Source organism: Primulina huaijiensis, chromosome 17 (genome assembly GCF_012295235.1).
Source record: "Primulina huaijiensis isolate GDHJ02 chromosome 17, ASM1229523v2, whole genome shotgun sequence".
Classification (NCBI taxonomy): Eukaryota; Viridiplantae; Streptophyta; class Magnoliopsida; order Lamiales; family Gesneriaceae; genus Primulina; species Primulina huaijiensis.
In genome coordinates, this window is record NC_133322.1 from 126,848 (window position 1) to 146,236 (window position 19,389).

Consider the following 19,389-nt stretch of genomic DNA (forward strand, 5'->3'; position numbering starts at 1 on the left):
TAATAATGATACATAATGCATTGATTGTCTGCTACAAGGATGAATATGAGCGGTCATTTCCATTACACTGGAATAATATTTTAAAAAAAATAAAAACAAAAACATATGTAATTTTCATAATTATTATAATTCAAATAAAGTTACATCGAAATCATCATCATCAATAATAATAATAATAATAATAAATTATGACAACTTGAATCATTGTGGTAAAAAGAAATAGAAGCACGTGGAATAGCGAAAGTCGGATGGCAATCGAGTACCCTTTTTCTTGCCTTGTGATTTTGATTGCTCTTTTGTAATATAATCCTTTTTTCCCACTACATATTTCCTCTTTGTCTCTCTCACTCTCACACACACATATNAAAAAAAAAAAAAAAAAAAAAAAAAAAAAAAAAAAAAAAAAGACTTGCTATCATTTTACAATCTATGAAGAAAAAACGCAAGTCCTACATGAATTGAGTGCTATTCTGTATTTTCGTGAAATTTGGTTGCTTACCTTATCCTAGGTACAATATCTTTTTTACAATTGGGGTGGCTTTATAATCAACTATATTCCTTCGTGAAAGGTCATAATCAAACACATATCCACAGTAGCTAGGCATATGTGTAAATGAAATTAAACCAAATTTAATTGTAAATTATGTTTTTTTTTTAATAAACATGGAATCTCCCAAATATACGACATCGTCTCCATGGATTACTTTATCACAAGATCGAAAAGATTTAATTTCTATTAAACAGCTTAAAGAAACTAGAAATTAAAACTATGTAGTACTAGCTAATAACGATTGTTTACGTTAATGATCAGTAATTAAGGTATGGTTAGGAGAGGCCTTGGGCATGGGATTTGATCTAATGAGCATTTGCAGAAAAGAAATAGAATTATTTGAGGTTAACATGACATTCCATTTCTAGGGAATTTGACGTGACAATTAAGATATTATCGGCNTATCAGCATCAATCTTCAGCATTTTGGTATTCAATGCCATGTACTGTAGGAAATTCTACAGTCTCCTTAATTGGGTCCCATTTAACGAAATATGTATGTATGACTCGGTCGATTTCTCGAATTAATTAATTGAGTTAACAAAATTAAAAAAAAAAATAGTATTTGGACACCAAATTAACCATGTAATATTAATTAAATCTAAAGGTTTCTATTTCATGGTATGTATTGACAGGTAGTATATATGTGAAGTTACATGGAAGCATGCATATTTGGAATTAAGGAAAAATTAATTCCATAAAGCTATAAGTCGATCGTGTTATGAAGAAAATATCTTAAATGTGTGTGTCAAATGGTGTGCTGGAGATTTCAAGATTAATATGTCATTCTCTATCATATTCCCATAATGTGATTAANTTTTTGGTGGTATGCCACCCAATACATACAATCATTTCTAAATGTAATTTTGTGTACATATTGATTTGATCAACACCAAAAATTTTAAAAAAAAAATTCTTATTTATTCTCACGTAGAATATTATGGCTATCGGACTACGCTTCATGAGCCAGAAAAGAATGCATAGAGTTATTCGATAAGTGGAAAGTATATATCAATTTCAAGGAGTTCATCTTCGGTTTATATTTTCAAATCTATCTTATGATCAGATCATATTGTTTGAATTCATTGTTCACCTACCGAAGAGGCGAAAAGCTAGGGGTTGCTTAGACATTTCATTTGAGAAATTAATTATAATTTCCTTGAATGAAAGAGATCTAAGTAGTACTCCCTCAATATATACTTGGTGTTATCAACTTTAATTTTATTTTAGGCAATGTCTTTTCACTCCGCTAAAGCTATGCTTTATATATATCACAATTAATCTTATCTCGAGATCCCAATTCGACATATATAAAATCAACGCCCCTCTGTCACGAAAACAATTAGAACATCTAAAATCATGGGAAGTGACGAGATCATGATACAAAACTAATTAATAGAGAATCTTGTATTAATTCTTATCTTGGTATACGAATCTCATATTTTATTATGTAACATACCATGAATATCCATAACTTGGAAGATGTGAATCTTGAAAATGTAATCTGGATTCTATTTTTAAATTATATTTATGATTTGTTACTAATTAAGACAATTGCTTAACTATACAATTCAATATTCAACAGTTAATACTTAATATGCATGATTCAATCTATGCTCCGATTGTGATATATATCTTATGAAATCTGCAAAATTAATGCTTGTTTAACCTAATTGTAAGCTTTATTAAGTTAGAATAATTAATATATCATGCATGTATATGCTGATTTTAATTATGTATAACCATATTCTTGTGATTAATTAACATAAAGAATATCGTCTGACGACAAATCTAAAACATTATCCTTTCGTGCATGTTCTGAGAAAAGAAAATTCTATTAAAGTTTGATGTTTCATTATGAATTAGTCATGAGCTTTGAATTACTGGGTTTTTCTTTTGAAAATTAGCTTGGTTAATTAGATAATTTTATTTGTTATAATTATGACACAATAGTAATTTTAGTATAAAGATTATTTATTTTAATAGTTTTTCCGACACAAAATGCTGGTGCAACACATTTTTTTGAAAATGCTAATTTAGCTGGTGGGTCCTGTATAGCATAAATATCACAGCGAAGGTTCGGTTGGCCATACAGAAAGAAGGAACTCTCATGTTGTCGTCAAATTCACTCAATAAATAAATAGCTCCTTTTCTTTTATTTACTACCATAAAAAGTTTTCCCAGGAAAATAAAACTTCACAGGCCACTAAGGACAAAGATTCTAACTTCTATGTGCTCGACATTTTTTTTTTCAAATATTCTCTGCCAACAAAGTTAATAGTTTATTCCATGTTGTAATTTTTGTTTTTTTATATTTATCTTTTTACGATTTTGATATTTTATATTGTTGATTGGAGTTTTTCCGTACAAGGTGCACACATGACGGCGATGCAGCACTGACGTCGTGCCTACATGTGCAGTGCAAGTAGTGCATCTGCATTCCTGATGAAACATGGCTAAAGATTGATTAAAATATGAAAAACTTCGAACTAAAACTGAAATTTGAAAACATAGAGGGAAAACATTATAAAGAGACAAATTATTATGACCAAAATTGCAGTTTTCTTGGATTGATCATGTTGATGAAAATTGATCTCAAATTAGCGATGCAAAAAGGAGAAATTATATTTTTGATCCGGTAACTTGTACATATTTCATTTTTAGTCAAATTGATTGTCAATTCATGGTCTTATTTCACTAATTTGTTCTTATTTTTCAATTTTATTATTTTTTCACTGGAGCGTCGATACGATATCCGACATTCCAACATTGTCTAATTCTATGTCGTTATTTTCCGACCCCGCATTTAGTACTCAGGTAAAATAAGACTAAAATTGATAAATATACAATTTTATGTATCAAGACTATAAATTGACCAATAACCAGACCATAAATAGAAAATATGAAAATTACAGTAACAGGAGCAAAAAAAATTTATTAAGGAATTAATTATAAATAAGATATGCTAATAGGAAGCACATATATTTCATTTTTATCAATATTATTATATATTTTGATCTGTTGTTAGTAGACTGATCAGTTCAATGGTTTTTTATTTTTATTTTTGGTGAATCGTTTATTTCTTTAACGAGATAATCCCTCTCCATTTAATTTTAAATATCCAATAATTACCTCTCAAAATAGAAAGAATACGCAATACACAATATTTTCGTTTCCTTTTCTTTTTAACAACTTGCAGCATATTATTATGTGAACTTCTAAATTCAAAACCAAGCCACTGGACTAACTCGATCTCTACACTTTAATCTAATTTTTTGAACATTAAAATTGTGAAGTACATCATGATATCTATATCTTGGCGACTAATTTACACGCTACTATACGGAATGTTTATGTATTAATACATGCAGTAGCATTTATTCTTGTTTTTTTATTTATTATTAATATAATCCTATTAGCTAAGTTTTGAATTATATATATATTTTTAATTTGATCGAAAATACAAACAAGTATGTATATTCGATGTAATAAATATGATACATGTGGTTTCCAATGGTACGTAAATTTTTGTTTTGAGTATGTAATTGTAAAAGAATGGTGATCTCTCTCTCAGGTCACATTATTGTCAAATTTAGTGACATTGAATAAAATCCATGTGTCCATGACTGTTTTTCAAAAGCAGTCGAAATATATATGTAATTGCCATTTTGGTCCTCGAGTTTGAGGCTCTATATACTATATAGATTAGACTTGGAAATCCTCATCAGTCGATGGTATGAATGACAACGATTCCCAAGGTTACAAATTCATGCAATATTGTTTCAAAATATAATTTTATAAAAAAAAAAATTAAAATGCAACGATTGATGCAACATATATATATATATATATACCCAAAGAGATATTCAACATTTTATTAATTAAATTAGCTAACTATCTTGTCCCATTATTAATATACAATCATTTTTCTAATCACGGGACCAAAAAGCTTCGTTCAGTACCATTATTACGGAAAGCAAAGTCTACACAAAGTGACGAAAGTGTTATGCGAAAATTCTTTATTTTTGTTTCATCGAAAGTGAGAAAATTTCACGGCTACTCTCTATCTCGAAACTTTGATCTACGTACTTCTTTAATTAATTAAAATTTAAAATTATGGTACTATATATTTTTGAAAATTAGAAAGTCGAGTTTGCATAAAATAAATATATTCTAGAATATTCTTTTTTCACGTTCTTAAAAGAAATAAATATAAAAAAAAACCTTTCGCGTTTAAGAAGAAATTGTGAGAAGTAGCGTAATTGAGAGGCAATTTAAAGTATTCTAACATATACACATATTTGCGCACGCACGCACGCACGCACGCACACACACACGCGAGTGTATTGCATTAAATGTGTTAGAGAAACAAACGTGTCCTTATTGTTGTTACATCGTAGAAGGTGTCGAAGTGTAATGTAATTAGTCAACACAATAACACTACATCACATATTTGGAACCCAAAGTTTTTAATCCCCCGGTGAAAGGGCCCTATTTTATTTTTATTTTTTATTTAGAGCTACTTAATTCCCAATTCGTACATACTCGATATCCTCTCGAACAAGTAAAAATAAATCAATATTCTCAACACCAAAGAGGTGTCTGAGATGATTGAGTAGGTGAACATTTGACCAATAATAATGAATTAGATTCTCTTTACCAACATCTTATGGGGCGAGATTTATCGTACAAGGTTTGTCCAGTGCAGTTTACCTGACTAATGCGATTTGCATGATACTGAGTTAGCTCGAAAGATTACCTATTATGCATCGAAAAGTTGCAGGTGCGGTTTCGAATGTCATAAAAAATAATATTAATTAATAAATAAATATTTTATACGTCTCAATTATATAGTTTTTTTTCCTTCTTTGGTTGTCCCAAATATATAATCCAATTTCTAAAATTAGTATAGTTTTTTCTTGTTTCTTAATAGTATACGTATTAATTAACTAAGTCTTGTAAATGTGAAATAAATTTTTTTAATGAATTAAATAAGGATAAAATATAAACTTTATTTGTAAATTTTGTTTCTTAATCTGTATGAAAAACAAGTCTATATATTTGAGACGAAATGTGTCTCTCTCTCTCTCTCTCTCTATATATATATATATATATATATAACCCCTAAATAAATGTAGTTTTACAGCTAAAAATAAATATAGTTTTACTCTTCGATCCAACCTAGGGTTTTGAAAATAAAACCCCAAATATTTTGGGGCGGTGGTGGGAGAAGAGTCAATGGTTAAAATTTATATTCTAATTTTAAAATAACCTATTTTATATTATACCGATGAATATTACTTAATGACGATCACATTTATTTTAGTTAATGATTTTTTTTTTTTATTTCTATCAACGAACACACGAAAACGATCCAATCAAGTAACTGATGAGCATACAATGTAATATCTAGAGCAGTAAATTTAACATAAGAGATTATACTCTCCAAGATTCGCGTGGATTATTAAGCGTTAATTGTAGTCAATGTAAAAAATGACAAAATAAATTGACTAACCGATAAACTTTAGCTAAACATCCCAAAAGACAAATTTGAGCATTTTATTTTTAAAATTTTAGTTAAAACGTGGGAAAATAATTTTTTCTACCGACTTATTGAATTATGGGTTTTGATTTCGATATAGTAACTTTTAATTTTCGATTATTTTGGTTTAATTACTGATGTGACTTCAGAAAATATTAATATATAACATTCAAAAACGCTTCACATTATTATATGACATGTCAACAATTAAACAAAAATACACGAACACTAAAATTTAAAGTACTAAAACAAATTTTTTCATTAACGGACCGATGATCGAACCACTCCATTTTTAAATAGCGGTTCAACCAGTTGGTCGAACGGGAACACTGCTATATCATATTAAATAATAATATAAAATAATAAATAATATATATTAAATTCTTAACATCTTAAATGTACATATAAATAATAAAAAATATAAATTTCTATTATTTAAAAAATCAAATAAGCTATGATGCTACTAAAATAATATTTTTAATAAGTTTAAAATCCAAATAGTCGCATATATAACAAAAAATTAAATTTAAAATAAATAATTAAATTTTGAACCGACCCAATCGGTTTTTGACTGTTTTCATTGGTTTAGTACCAGTTCGACCGATTCTTCACCTGTAAAATGGTTTTCTGGTGATGTTCGGATTGGCTAAGTGAACGAACAATTTTTTTCTCATTAAAATATTTGAGATTCACCAATATTACCACATGCTAACGATTCAACCAATTTAATTGATAAGAAAAATTAGATTTTAGGTCATGAAACTTCCATGTGTTAATTTTAGTCTTGTTATCGGTCAATTTACATTTTTAATATAACAATTAACACTATTTCGATTATAGTTTTTTCATCGGAATAATGATATGATCCTATAAATTATGACGCACCATTGAAATTTACTAACGTGTCTGATGTCACGCTAAAATGAAAAATGAAAAAAATTCAAACTAAAGAACTAATACAATGAATTTACCGATAAGATGACAAAAAAATATAATTTTATTTTAATTGACTTGGAGACAACATGTCATACAAAATAATTGAAATGTTAGAAGGTATAATCACAAAAACTCTTGTGAGACGGTCTCACGGATCAATTTTGTGGGTCGAATATCTTATTTGGGTCATCCATGAAAAATTATTACTTTTTATGTTGAGAGAATTGCTTTTTATTGTGAATATCGGTAGGGTTGACCCGTCTCCCAAATAAAGATATGTGAAACCGTCTCACAAGAGACCTACTCAGGTATAATTTGGTAGTATGAAAAGGAATTAGAAGGTATAATTTGGTTTTACACATGCTTAATTAAGATGTACATACACTAGCAAACAAACACGCCTCTGTGGGTCTTCTACTCAAGTCAAAGGGCCTACTTGCACTCTATATGCATACATTAGTGGCAGTACGCGTAGAATAAAATATAAGTAAACAAATATCTTATTTTTTGACCTAAATGTAATGCCCCTTATACATAGACATAGGCGCATTTCTTTTCAGATGTGGCAAATCTTTTTTTTTTTTTTTAACCTTTGCATCTTATTTTTGGTATTTTTTTATGCATGTTTTATTCGTACCTATCTATTCCTTCCCGTATGAAAAGAGTGCAAGGACTAATTAATTTCTGTGCTCGATCGTCAAAATTAACTGAATAATATATATATTTAATCACAAGAACACACAATTAACTAAATAATCTTTAACTTGGAAATTTTCACTCCAGTCCAAATAATATTTGACCTAACAATCACGAGACAATATATATTTATTATGAGCTGGCCTGTCTTACATGAAAATAGAATTATTTTGTGTAAAGTTCCATCCAAGATAAATAAATAAAATCATAAAATGTGTGGATCTCTGTTTGCGTGCGTGCGTGCGTGCGTGCGTGCGTGTGTGTGGATGTACGTGAGAGATTATAATATATATGAAGCGAAGAGGGTGGGGGAAAAGGTATCCCACATTTGACACTTACTTTCTGTCAATCCATTTTTAACCCGTCGTCTACGGGGAACCAGGAAATCAAATCATCACAATATATATAAAAAGTTATAATATTCCCTTGTTTTCTATTTCATAAAACAAATTCATTTTTTTTTTGGTTTGCTTTTAATATTTATTTGTAAAGAGTTTATTCTATATATATTAACTATTTTACGAAATTAAATATTCAAATCTTAGTATATTATTATTTTAAAATAGATAAAGTTGTAACAACGTACGTAATATTAATATTAGGAGGAAGAAAGTATATACTCACTTTACATTGAAAAAAATAATAATAATAAATGGATTCATACTGAATGAGAAAGTAATATTGTATGTTTTGACTAGTGAGTGAGAGGCCTTGTTCAAGTGTCGTTTTCAGAGATATACTCTCGAGGAGGAATACAATTACACCAAATACCAATCTTTTCTGAATTCTCTCTCTCTCTCTCTCTCCCTCTCCTCAACGACTCACGAGGGTAACTAAAAGAGTTTTCTTCATCACTATTTCTTTGAGTTCTCCTCCTTTAATTGGCTTTTTCAACATATCAGACAAGCTATATCTTTTCACAACTTTACAATCTCATATGGGAATTAGTTCCCCCTTCAAATCTTACAAGAATCAACTAAAAATTGTGGGTTTTCATATCTTTACTTGTTTTTTAAAAAAATATTCTTCTTCTTGATTTGCTCGTCAACAAGTACTACTTGGATTTGGTTTGGAAATAAATTTAGAGACCTGCAATATCCTTGCTTTAGCTTTAGCTTTAGCTTGTCTGAGATTTCATCTTCTTTTTTAGATTACCCATATATGTTTTCATTTCTTCTCAAGACTTTGCAGTTTTGAACCCTTTAATTTCCGTTTCTTTGTATGCTTACATATCAGTTTGAAGATTTGTCAAATCTTTGTCCCCTTTAGCTGTCCGTCTGTGTTTCACTCCCCCATATATTTTTTTTATTCGACTTTCGCAAAATATTTCCATTTTGTTGGAATAAAAATACTTCAAGGGATAAAAAAAGCCACCATTTTTTCCCCAATTTCAAGAAGAATAGTTTTGTGAAAGGGAAAATAATGCCCTTGGAAGGGATATTTGTCGACGCCTCTTCAAAGCAAGCTCCGGATCTTTCTCTTCACATCAGCCCTCCCAACATTAATTCCTCAGGAATCTGCAACGGCGGAAGAGAAGTAGTTTCGAGTTTCGATCTTTTGAGGAGCAACAAAACCCCCAAGAATTGCAGCAGTTCTTTCATTGAGCTATCCCTAGCTCATCCCTCGAAAGACGAAATAATCCGTCCTGTGCAAAATAGCTTCTTCACATCAGAAGCATCGCAGCAAGAACAGCTCCAAAACCCTTATCACCATTTGAGCTACCACCAATCTAATCCCCAGTTGAATCAAATTAATAGCGGGGTTTCTTTGCTCGATGTATCCGACGGTCTGAGACCGATAAAGGGGATTCCAGTTTATCCCAACCGGCCATTCCCATTCCTCCCTCTGGACAATCACACCAGAGAGAGAGATCCAAAGATGTATTACTACCAAATGCCTTATCCTTCCTGGTCGTCATCATCTTCTTCTTCTTGCTCCTCCTTTTGCTCTTCGTCTTCTTCGATTTCGCATCGCCCCTGTTCTACGTATTTCGGAGGTGGTTTGAATCAAACTCACATGCCAATGTTTAATCCGGGGCCTAATGCATCTTTTCCGGTCGGTGGTTACCGTATCACGGGCGGCGGCAGCGCCAGGTTTAGTGGGCTCGCAGCTTCTTACCAGTATGGTTTGGGGGCTTCGCACGACACTTCACATAATGGCATTTTGAGGTCAAGATTTCTGCCGAAGCTTCCGGCTAAAAGAAGCATGAGGGCGCCAAGAATGAGGTGGACGAGTACACTTCACGCGCGGTTTGTGCACGCAGTTGAGCTTCTTGGTGGCCATGAAAGTAGGATTTATATACTTCTATTTTCTGTCTTCCCCCCAATTTTCACGCTTTCTTTTTTCTTTTTTCATATTTCCCAGATGAAAAATTTAGGTCTATTTTTATTATTATTATTTTAAATTTGACTGGTATTGAATTTCAGGAGCGACTCCAAAATCTGTACTGGAGCTCATGGATGTGAAGGATCTCACCTTAGCTCATGTGAAGAGCCATTTACAGGTATATCTTATTGCTTTATTCCGAAAGAAAAAAGTCAAAAAAGCAAAAAAAAAAAAAAGACCAAGAAAATAAATTCAATCCAACCTTACATTTCACTCTTAGCTCTGCCGGTTTATGATGTCTAATTTTCTTGCACAAAAATCGAAGATGAATGAATATAAAGAGAGAAAGAGAGAGATTACAGTGGGACAAAAAAGCCATCATTTCTCAATGATATTACGTAATTTAATTTTCTTCGATTATTGGTGAAAACAAGACATGATTCAGAAGTCCAGAAATCTTACAGTACTTTGGAGTAGGAGTAGCACTAGACTTTATGCATAGTCCACTGTCTTTTCTTTCTTTCATTTTTTTTTTCAATTCTTTTTTGATTTCCAATGATTTTAGTTTTTCATTCTGTTTAATGGTTTTAAATTACAGATGTATCGAACTGTTAAAACAACTGACAAGCCTGCAGCTTCTTCAGGTACATTAGCTGCAAATCATATTTACTTCACATGAATCATTCTGAGCTGCTTCCATCGATCATTTGAAAATAAGTTTATATAATTGATTTTATTATTTCAGCATTAACTACAAAAACATGATGCTTTTCTTCAAACGGGCAACCCAAAAAAATCAATCGGCTTGCTTGTTCTCGTTGGATCAGTCTCTTGACTAGACATCATGTGCATGAATATCATGATGAGTTGATCATTGTATATCTCTTGACATCTCGGAATACTATATATATGTATAATTTCATGAAGGGCACTCCGATGGGTCCGGTGAAGATGACCTCTCCACGATCGGTAATGGAGGAGGCGGCAGCATTGATCAGGGCCGATTCATGGATCAAAGAGGAGGAGGAATAGACGGTTCTTCGCAACAAGATGTGGATTACCCTTCCACCGCCGCGGGTACATCATGGAGCAACTCCTCTAGGTACGTAGTCAACAATTTTTTCTAAAAAGGAAAAGATATCCATGAAAAAGAGTCTTGAAACAAACTAAAAGTTTAGTAAATAATAGATAATAAACTCGATTACCAACGAAATAATGAGATCCGATGGATTTCGAATAGTGCTTAAGACTCAGATTGATGTTTGCATATAAATTATCTTAAAATGGAATGATTATGGATTCCTTTTGCATGGTGCCTGAAACTCAAATGTGAAATTTCGTCCACCATTTTGAAGAACAAAATGGTTCTTGTGTAAGCTTTTACTTTAGTACTTATGTTCAGTTTCTTCTGTGCTTTTCTTTAATATAATCTTTTAATATTTCGGAAGATTTTCACCTGAGATTGACCCATCATTATTTCACTACTCGGACACATTCCTAATAATCGATCGTGTATGAGATTTGTAAAGAATATTTAGTATATTATATAACATAAAATGCATGGAGCATGCAGAAAGAGTATATTTGAAAAATATTTGAATGGGGATCACAGAAAAGTTTGAAAATTAAACACAAGTATCATTAAATGGGAAAATAATTAAATTAAAGTAAAGCAAACAGTGCACGTAACATAAATACATTTTCCTTAATTGCTCCATGGGGCTATACATAATATTGTGTTAAAGTGTTTAATTATTAAACCCGTTTTTCTATTCTCTCATCAAGAGTAGACATTACGTAGAGGACCAAGAAAGAACTATTGTATCGAGTCTATTGGCTTAGGAGCTCTCTCTCTCTTTTATTAAAATACTTTATATGTAGAGAGTTTTGGCCCTTTTTTTAAACGATGGAATCCACCGCTGCTATTTCTCAGTTGCTTGCAAAATAGGCTAGGAGTTTTGACCTATTCTTGAAAGTATTATGTGTGTAGCTGGCTTTTTCTCAAAATTTTTTTTATTTTATTTTTTGTTCTGATTGATGGATGACAAATGTTTAAGCCCTTGATCCAAACCGTCGCTATCGCCCGTTATTTCTTGTAGTAGATTGTTAATTTGAAAAGGAGTTTGCAATAAAATTTAAATTTACCATGCATCCATCTAATCATTCTTACTCATCTACATCTTTTTAATTTTCACAAAGCCGTTGCATACTGAAATAGTAGCATAGATAGTATAAAGCAATGTTTGATACCAGCTTTTTGTCATTTATTTTGTTTGGATAATTCCTCTTTTTTATACAAAACAAATTGTTTAATTCACACTCTGTCCAAAATGTTGAAACAAACAGGTTCCTAACTCCAAAACGATGCTGTTTTCTGCTTGTGAGCCATTTTTAATTTCTGTACTTTTTGGTTTCAGCAGGAGGGTTCTTTTTTTTACTTCATCATTTTCTTGTTTAAGATATTGTTTCCATTTTTAGGCTTTTGAATTTTCACCAACACTTTTGTCTGAATTTGTTGAATAATTTTTCACCCCATAAAAAGTTTCTGCTTTAATTCAAACTTTATTGATTTTTTAATTGATGGAGACTCCTTAATTTGGTTCTATTTAATTTTTCTAAAACTTTATGTTATATACTAAAAAAATGCTTTTTTTTTTTAAAAAAATTATTATTAAATTTGGAGTTTGGCATTATTTACATGTTGCATTAAATTGATATTATTGAATACTTTATTCATGGCTTGTTAAAAATGCTACATAGATATGGCAAACATTTTGAAAAAATATAATTTCGTGATAATATATCATGATACTTAACATTGGTTTTATGGTTTTTTTTTTCCGTTCGAGGGCATGGTGCTATTACTGCTTAATGTTTATTTAGCTGTATATATTGAATGATCTCCTTTTCTTTTGATAGTTATTTCAGTGAAAATTACAATTTTGATTAATAAACTGATCATTTTAGTATAAGTTTTAGTTTTAATTCAGTAAGTTGGTTCTTATTTTCACTTTTTGTCCATTTTCACCATGATATTGTGGTACCGTAAATTGCTGAAATGTTCTGTACCAAGTCTGTGCTCCGTTAAAAAAATTATAAAAATGAATAAAAGATACTGTAACTTGAAAAACTACAGCACTAAAAATTTATAAAATTCCCAATTATTATTTGTTTGTCAAGAAGAGAAATGAGATGACCAATTTAAAGATCTTCTACTTAGTCTAATACATCAATTTCATAATCCAAAATGTAATAAGAGCGGAAAATGGAAGAAATGTGGGAATTCCAATAGAGTGCAAGAGGAGACAATTCGCCTCCTCCGATCCTCCCCTGACTTAATTTTTTAAAAACAAATTTCATGTCTTTTCTTAAAGTTTCACTTCCTTTCAAAATCATTGCATCATTACTTTACTCATGATATCATACCTTTTTCTGATATAGAGTAAATAAAATACGAATACTTCGATCCATTGATTTTGTGTTCTAATACAAATTACTTCATTAATGATTATTAAAATGAAAGAATCCAATTTCAAAATTTAATTTCAATATTTTCAGTAGTAGAGAGGATTGGTTACAAGCTAATGCTGGAGAGTCGTGCAGCTTCAACATATCGTCATCCAATCAATTAATGGAGGTAATTGAGTTTTACTTCAAGTCAAGAACTTGATTGATAATTTTAGAAAGTTTGAATTGTTAATCATGTATAATATTAGCGTTATGATTAGTCAAGATTGCAGTGGAAATTATAATTTGTTTCTCTAATTTAATTACACAAAAACTTTAGTAAAATCTCACGGGTCAATTTTATGAGACGAACATCCAACCCAACCCAACTCATGAAAAATATTATTTTAGGGTAAGTATGGATCGGATCGACCCATCTCACGGATATTGATCCGTGAGATTGTCATACAAGAGATCTATTCATTTGACTATATACATACAATTACCAAATCAGCTCCTTTAAACATGCAATGTAAATAAAATTACGAGAAAATTCAAAAAAAAATATATACAAAATTTTGGGCAGTATTTTGTAAGGTGAACTATAGTAAATGAAATATTTGATGTATTTTATACTGTTTTTCATATTGATATGCTTATGTTAGTACAAAGCATGTGTGTTTTATAAACGTAAAGATCAGTTCCTTATTTATGCAGGAATGCGAATCCATAAGGGGAAAGAGCTATGGCGCAATTCAGAATGGAGAAAATTATAAAAACCCAAGTTTGGAGTTCACACTAGGTAGGGCTCAACAATGAAAAGTTTCACGATAATAGTCAGCTCGTCTAGCCTCGACTATCATCCCCTCTTTAGTCTTTTTCTCGAATTCGACTCTGATCAGTATAAATTGTATGGTTCTTTCAAGAAAAGAATGTATGAATGTATAAGAAAGTATTATGAGTCGAAGAAGAAGAAGAAAATTTTTATATTTTTCATTTATTTTTCCTTAGTTCCTTTTCTTTTTTTAAAAAAATCTATCTATCTCATTTTGGGATATCATAATGTAACGGGATAATTTATAAATATAATTTTGTTGTCATTCCCATTTTGTGAGCCTTGAAAGTCGTTTGCAGCGTTGGCTTGGTGCGATTGCCATTTCAGTCTTTTATGTTTGTTCCATTGAGATTTATGTTGTTAATTTTCAGTTCTATTCATGTTTTTTTGGGGATAATTTTAGTCACTTTCCTATGAAAATAATGTCAACGCACTAAGCATATATGAAGAATGAAAATCGTTCGGGAAAGACAAATATATATATATATATATATATACATCATCAAAATTACAATTTCTTCCTTAAATTTAATTGGTTGATAAATTAAAATGGTTTCAATAAATCTGCAGTGTCACACACAACACATGTATAGCTACAGTCGAGAATTGCGAATCAAAAGCATTGCATTAGTGGAGCTTAGATTGTCACAATCTGAGTTCCGCAGTCTTCTCATGAATATATGTATTCTACTTTATACTATTAATTAACGACTAAAACGTGATATTACCCTTATTTTCCACATTTTGGTCTCCAAAGCTTTCAAATTTTTGTTTTGCACTTATACTATATATCCTTTGACGATCTATCTCTAGATTCGATTCCAGTGGATGATTTGAAACATAATCTATAATCAGACGTGCACGTGTTCTAACATATATAATTAAACAATTCTGAATATTTGCACTAATATTGTGCAAAAAGAAGCAAAGTTTTGAATATTTTAGCATGACAAAAAAGGTCATGTTATGTTATATTATAAAAGGGATGTGTTTTAATTAATATTAAAAGTTGGAACAAATATGAGTTGGTGGCTAGCATAATTCATTATAGGCCCAAAGGCGTGACATATTAACGATGTGACGTTATTTTTTTTTACATGTCGTAAATAATATGTATTCCACAAATCTACCTGTGTACATGTTTTCTTGATCGTCATTCCTCCACAAGCATCTTGTCGCAGAGCAAAAATTATAATATATCAGCTATATCTCTGTACATATGAGACATTATTCCTTGTAAACTTTGCAAGAAGTTTCATGTCCATTTACGTCACTTAAATATTGTTCTTGGCACGTCCCGCAAATCCTTCTGTTCAATATCATGTTAAAAAGTCAGAACAGTACCATAAGCCGGAAAATTGCACAGAAAACAAGCACAAATGAATTCCAAAATCGAACCTTCACGAGCGTAATCAAGTAGCTTTGGAGGCCTTGGCCGCTTGAAGCATTTCAACTATGAGTGCCTTCACATCCCTGTGTAAATTTGATGAGAGAGAATGAGCGTGGTAGTACACAAAGATCATGACTCGATGAATTTTTTTATTTCATGCATAAAGAAATGGGATTGTACACATTGGTGCGGAATGACTCACTTTCTGTCTGCCGCACGCCTTGGAAAAGGAATTCGAAGCTTAAAAGTGTTCCCTTGACAGTCAGCCTGAAAGATACTTTAACAATTCATGACAATGCCACGAAACGTGATACATGTCGAGAATGCGAGCTTCTATCAGCATATAAAGAGATCATAAAACGTCTAAATAGGGAAATAGAAGATAGTAACATATAACCTTCACATTGAAGCCCAGACTGTCTACATCCAACATTTGGGCAAAGTCAACCTGAAAGAATTGTTTTGGTATATATTAAAATCACTTCATTATGAATGAAAATGAAATGTTTTGAGACCGTAAATGTTACCGGGACAGATGTAGAGTGCTGTACGATCAATTTTGTATCTTCAGTATGATCTTTATTCATATGTGACTGAATAAATTAATATGTATAACAAATTAGCATAACTTAAACTTTTAAGTAGAGAAACACTTGAGGACAATTCAACACATCACAATTACTGCTCGGCATACCGTAATGGGCTTTGAGAATTGATATATAGGATCCACTACAGCTGTTAGAAACTCCTCTCTGCTAAATTCTGAAAGTAAAGTAAATGGATACCAATGAAATTCTCGCAAATCTTCCAGAAATTAAAAAAGCTACAAAGGCATGATACGGAACTAAAAGGGACACGGGAGACAAGCTACTGAAAAACGGGCAAGTTAGGCAAATCAAACCTCCAGAACCTAACAAAGCTGTTGCAACTCCTGACACGTATTGAACGACCTTTGGTTCAATGCGAAGAAATTGGAAGTCGCCAAAGTCAACCTTCAAAAGGGGTTATCTATCAAATATTACCATGCACAATGGTCAGAAATTTGAGGATGCCAGAATTAGGCATGTCAAAAGATTACCCAAAACGCATTTGGATGCTGGCCCAAATACATTGCTCGAATTTCTTCCCTTTGTTTTTCAGGGACCTGTATTAAACAAGAAATATTCAAGTTTAGATGGAAGTTTAAAACAAAAAAAGCTCGCAGATAGTTGTTGCAATAACCGCACCACATATGCAGCCACAAAAAATAGCAACGCAAGTATTGGTCCTCGATAACCCCCTTTCAAATCATTACACAACCTTACTACTCATGAAAATCAAATGTATATCTTTGCCTCTATTAACAATTGAAAAACCAAGCACCTATCGCGTCACCAAGTACAACTCAATTCTCTTAGATCATATAGTAGTTCAAACACCACATCTCGGCCGTAGCTACATGAACATACGTTACATACCACATAGAACATTAGGGTTAATTGAAAATCCCATGTTAATTCTGAATCCCCAACAAGAGCTATACAGGCTTTCTTTGGATTCACCATTACAAAAAAAAAAAAAAAAAAGATAAACAAGAATGGTAAAATTATGAAAGTAATAATGCTTACTGGAACGGCATCACCGTGCACAGTGACTACTAACTCAGTTCGATCTTGGGGATCTTTTGACACAAGCAGAGAGCATTTGGGATTGGCCATAAGGTTCTGAATTACCGTAAGAAATTGAGTTTCAAATTTAAGACAAAATACAAAAACTCCACGTTTGTTTACACTAAATTCAAGATTGTCGTGCATGCATACCTTCGTATGAACTGCCAAATCACTTACTGCCAATATTGGAGCTCCATAAGCTTCGCAAGCAAAGTCAACCATGGATCCAGATGGATAACCCTCGTGCTTCTGTAGCATCCAGGTTAACGAAACACTAAGACAAGTCATAAATTTGGGTGAAAGATTAATATGTATACAGTTTCAAAATTACCATGGAGACAGTTGAGAGAACTCCACGTAAGCTGTGGCACAGAAATGTCTTAACTTCCTGTACGGGAGTTAACCTTGAAGCTTTATTTTGGTGAGCTTGAATGAGTTGAAAGACATCGTTATTAACATTAGCAGCAGTCGATACTGCATTGTCCTGTGAGAAAAGCATAAATTAGCCAAATGAAATAGATAAGAAAATCAGTGGCGGAATTGCTTAGATTTTTATACTCGATTATCAGCTCAAAATGTAAATTCGACTTCAAATTATTAGATTGACGAAATTCATCACCAATTACAATCCACGGCGGTGACACAGACTCATTTCAATGCAAAAACCATCAATAAGCATCATGTGAAAGAAATTAGTAAACTACAGGGGCCAAATGCATCAAAAAATCCCAATCCCCTAAAAAATAGGTGCAAAACCCTATGATTTAAAATTTTGGCTAAAGGTCCCCTGTTCTTCAATGAAGTTTTTTAATGGCCTTTTGAGAATCTTTATGATTTTTTTGTTGTTGCTCTTTTACTTAGTCCAGTAGGCAGTAGACGCTTCTCTATCCTATGGAAATGGAACGTTCTTTCTTTTCACTCATTAGTCAGCATATGCTAGAGATAAAAGCTTAAAATTAGTTAGCAATAGATACCTTTTTTTTCCGCTAATTATACGATTTACTAAAAAATAACTCAGTGTTAATATTCCAAGAGTGTGCGTTGGAGTTATTATGGTGAGTAAAAAAGGCGTTGAATCACAAAAATATGCATTGAATCACAAAAATAGAAGCGAAGGATTTTTTAGCAATATTTTTAAAATGACATGAGCTTTTGTAACATTATTGTTTAGGAGTCAAAATGCATATTAATAATAAGATGGCAATTCAAAAGGAGAAAAATTCAATTTTTTTTCCAGTGTTTCTTTATAATATATGTTCAGCTCTCAAAATATATTAAGTTGCCTAATCCACCACAATCAACATACGCACAAAGAATCCAAAACCATAAATAAATAAACAGAATGAACGAAAGGAGCGGAGTTTTCTCCAGTGAAAAAGTATCAGTTTATATGTATTTCTTTTATCATACGAGCTTTGCTCCAAAGAACAATTTAATAATAAGTCAATTCGCCAAATAATCGTTAATGAAAAATCATCAGTAAATAAATGAAAAGAAACGTAGTGATTCTAAAAAAATAGGATTTTTCACCAAAATCAGTTAAAGCTCGCTTCTTCGAATTCCAGTACACACCTTGATAACTAAGCCAAGGAAAATCAAGAGGAACTAATAACAATTAGCAATACCTGATTAAGGTCGGAACTAGTGGAGGCGGCCATGGATTGAATTATAAGCGTCCGGCGGTGGCGGAGGCGGATCAGAGGAGATGAATGGCGACAAAGGAGTAAATTATTGATGTTGTTAACATTAGAAAAAGAAGGGAGGTGGCGTAGATTAAGGAAGGAGGTTGGTAGTGATAAAGTCTTCATTTTTTTTTTCTCGCTTCTGGATAAAAAATTCAAGATGAGAAAGTGTACGCCGGCGAGTGCCGCACCGATTCAGATAACACACTGTTTCAGCTGATTGCTGAATTTTATTCGCAACATAATCGAAATTTCACTTTAATTATAATAATAATAATATTATTTTAATAAAAATATGTAAATATTTCTTTTTTAAAACAAAACATTGAAATATATTG

At 31.6% G+C, this 19,389-nt stretch overlaps 2 protein-coding genes across 3 annotated transcripts; one reads left to right on the top strand and one right to left on the bottom strand.

Annotated features, from left to right (window-relative positions):
* The first annotated feature begins 8,548 nt into the window (after positions 1 to 8,548).
* LOC140963539 (transcription repressor KAN1-like) lies at positions 8,549 to 14,582 on the top strand. Its single transcript, XM_073422904.1, has 6 exons — positions 8,549 to 10,010; positions 10,150 to 10,226; positions 10,647 to 10,692; positions 10,976 to 11,150; positions 13,607 to 13,685; positions 14,213 to 14,582. The coding sequence occupies exons 1-6, from the start codon at positions 9,146 to 9,148 to the stop codon at positions 14,312 to 14,314; spliced, it is 1,344 nt and encodes a 447-aa protein (XP_073279005.1). The 5' UTR covers positions 8,549 to 9,145; the 3' UTR covers positions 14,315 to 14,582.
* A 714-nt stretch (positions 14,583 to 15,296) lies between these two features.
* On the bottom strand, positions 15,297 to 19,264 carry LOC140962323 (uncharacterized). 2 transcript variants are annotated; one of them, XM_073421186.1, is made up of 12 exons: positions 18,995 to 19,264; positions 17,701 to 17,853; positions 17,520 to 17,618; positions 17,328 to 17,423; positions 16,799 to 16,864; positions 16,592 to 16,712; positions 16,415 to 16,482; positions 16,248 to 16,313; positions 16,118 to 16,168; positions 15,923 to 15,987; positions 15,729 to 15,803; positions 15,297 to 15,639 (listed from the first exon to the last, which is right to left on the bottom strand). In XM_073421186.1, exons 1-11 carry the CDS (start codon positions 19,175 to 19,177, stop codon positions 15,743 to 15,745), a joined length of 1,029 nt encoding a protein of 342 aa, XP_073277287.1. In that variant the 5' UTR covers positions 19,178 to 19,264; the 3' UTR covers positions 15,297 to 15,639; positions 15,729 to 15,742. The 2 variants fall into 2 exon arrangements, with proteins under 2 accessions (XP_073277287.1, XP_073277288.1); XM_073421187.1 differs by having other exon boundaries at positions 16,622 to 16,712; positions 18,995 to 19,263.
* Positions 19,265 to 19,389: the final 125 nt, after the last annotated feature.

Coding starts and splice junctions, on each gene's coding strand:
- LOC140962323 (XM_073421186.1), bottom strand. CDS start 19,177: ATGAAGACTTTATCACTACCAACCTCCTTCCTTAATCTACGCCACCTC. Junction 17,619..17,700: donor TTCTCTCAACTGTCTCCATG/GTAATTTTGAAA, acceptor TGGATGCTACAG/AAGCACGAGGGTTATCCATC. Junction 16,483..16,591: donor CCTAACTTGCCCGTTTTTCA/GTAGCTTGTCTC, acceptor CTTTACTTTCAG/AATTTAGCAGAGAGGAGTTT.
- LOC140963539 (XM_073422904.1), top strand. CDS start 9,146: ATGCCCTTGGAAGGGATATTTGTCGACGCCTCTTCAAAGCAAGCTCCG. Junction 10,011..10,149: donor GCTTCTTGGTGGCCATGAAA/GTAGGATTTATA, acceptor ATTGAATTTCAG/GAGCGACTCCAAAATCTGTA. Junction 11,151..13,606: donor TCATGGAGCAACTCCTCTAG/GTACGTAGTCAA, acceptor CAATATTTTCAG/TAGTAGAGAGGATTGGTTAC.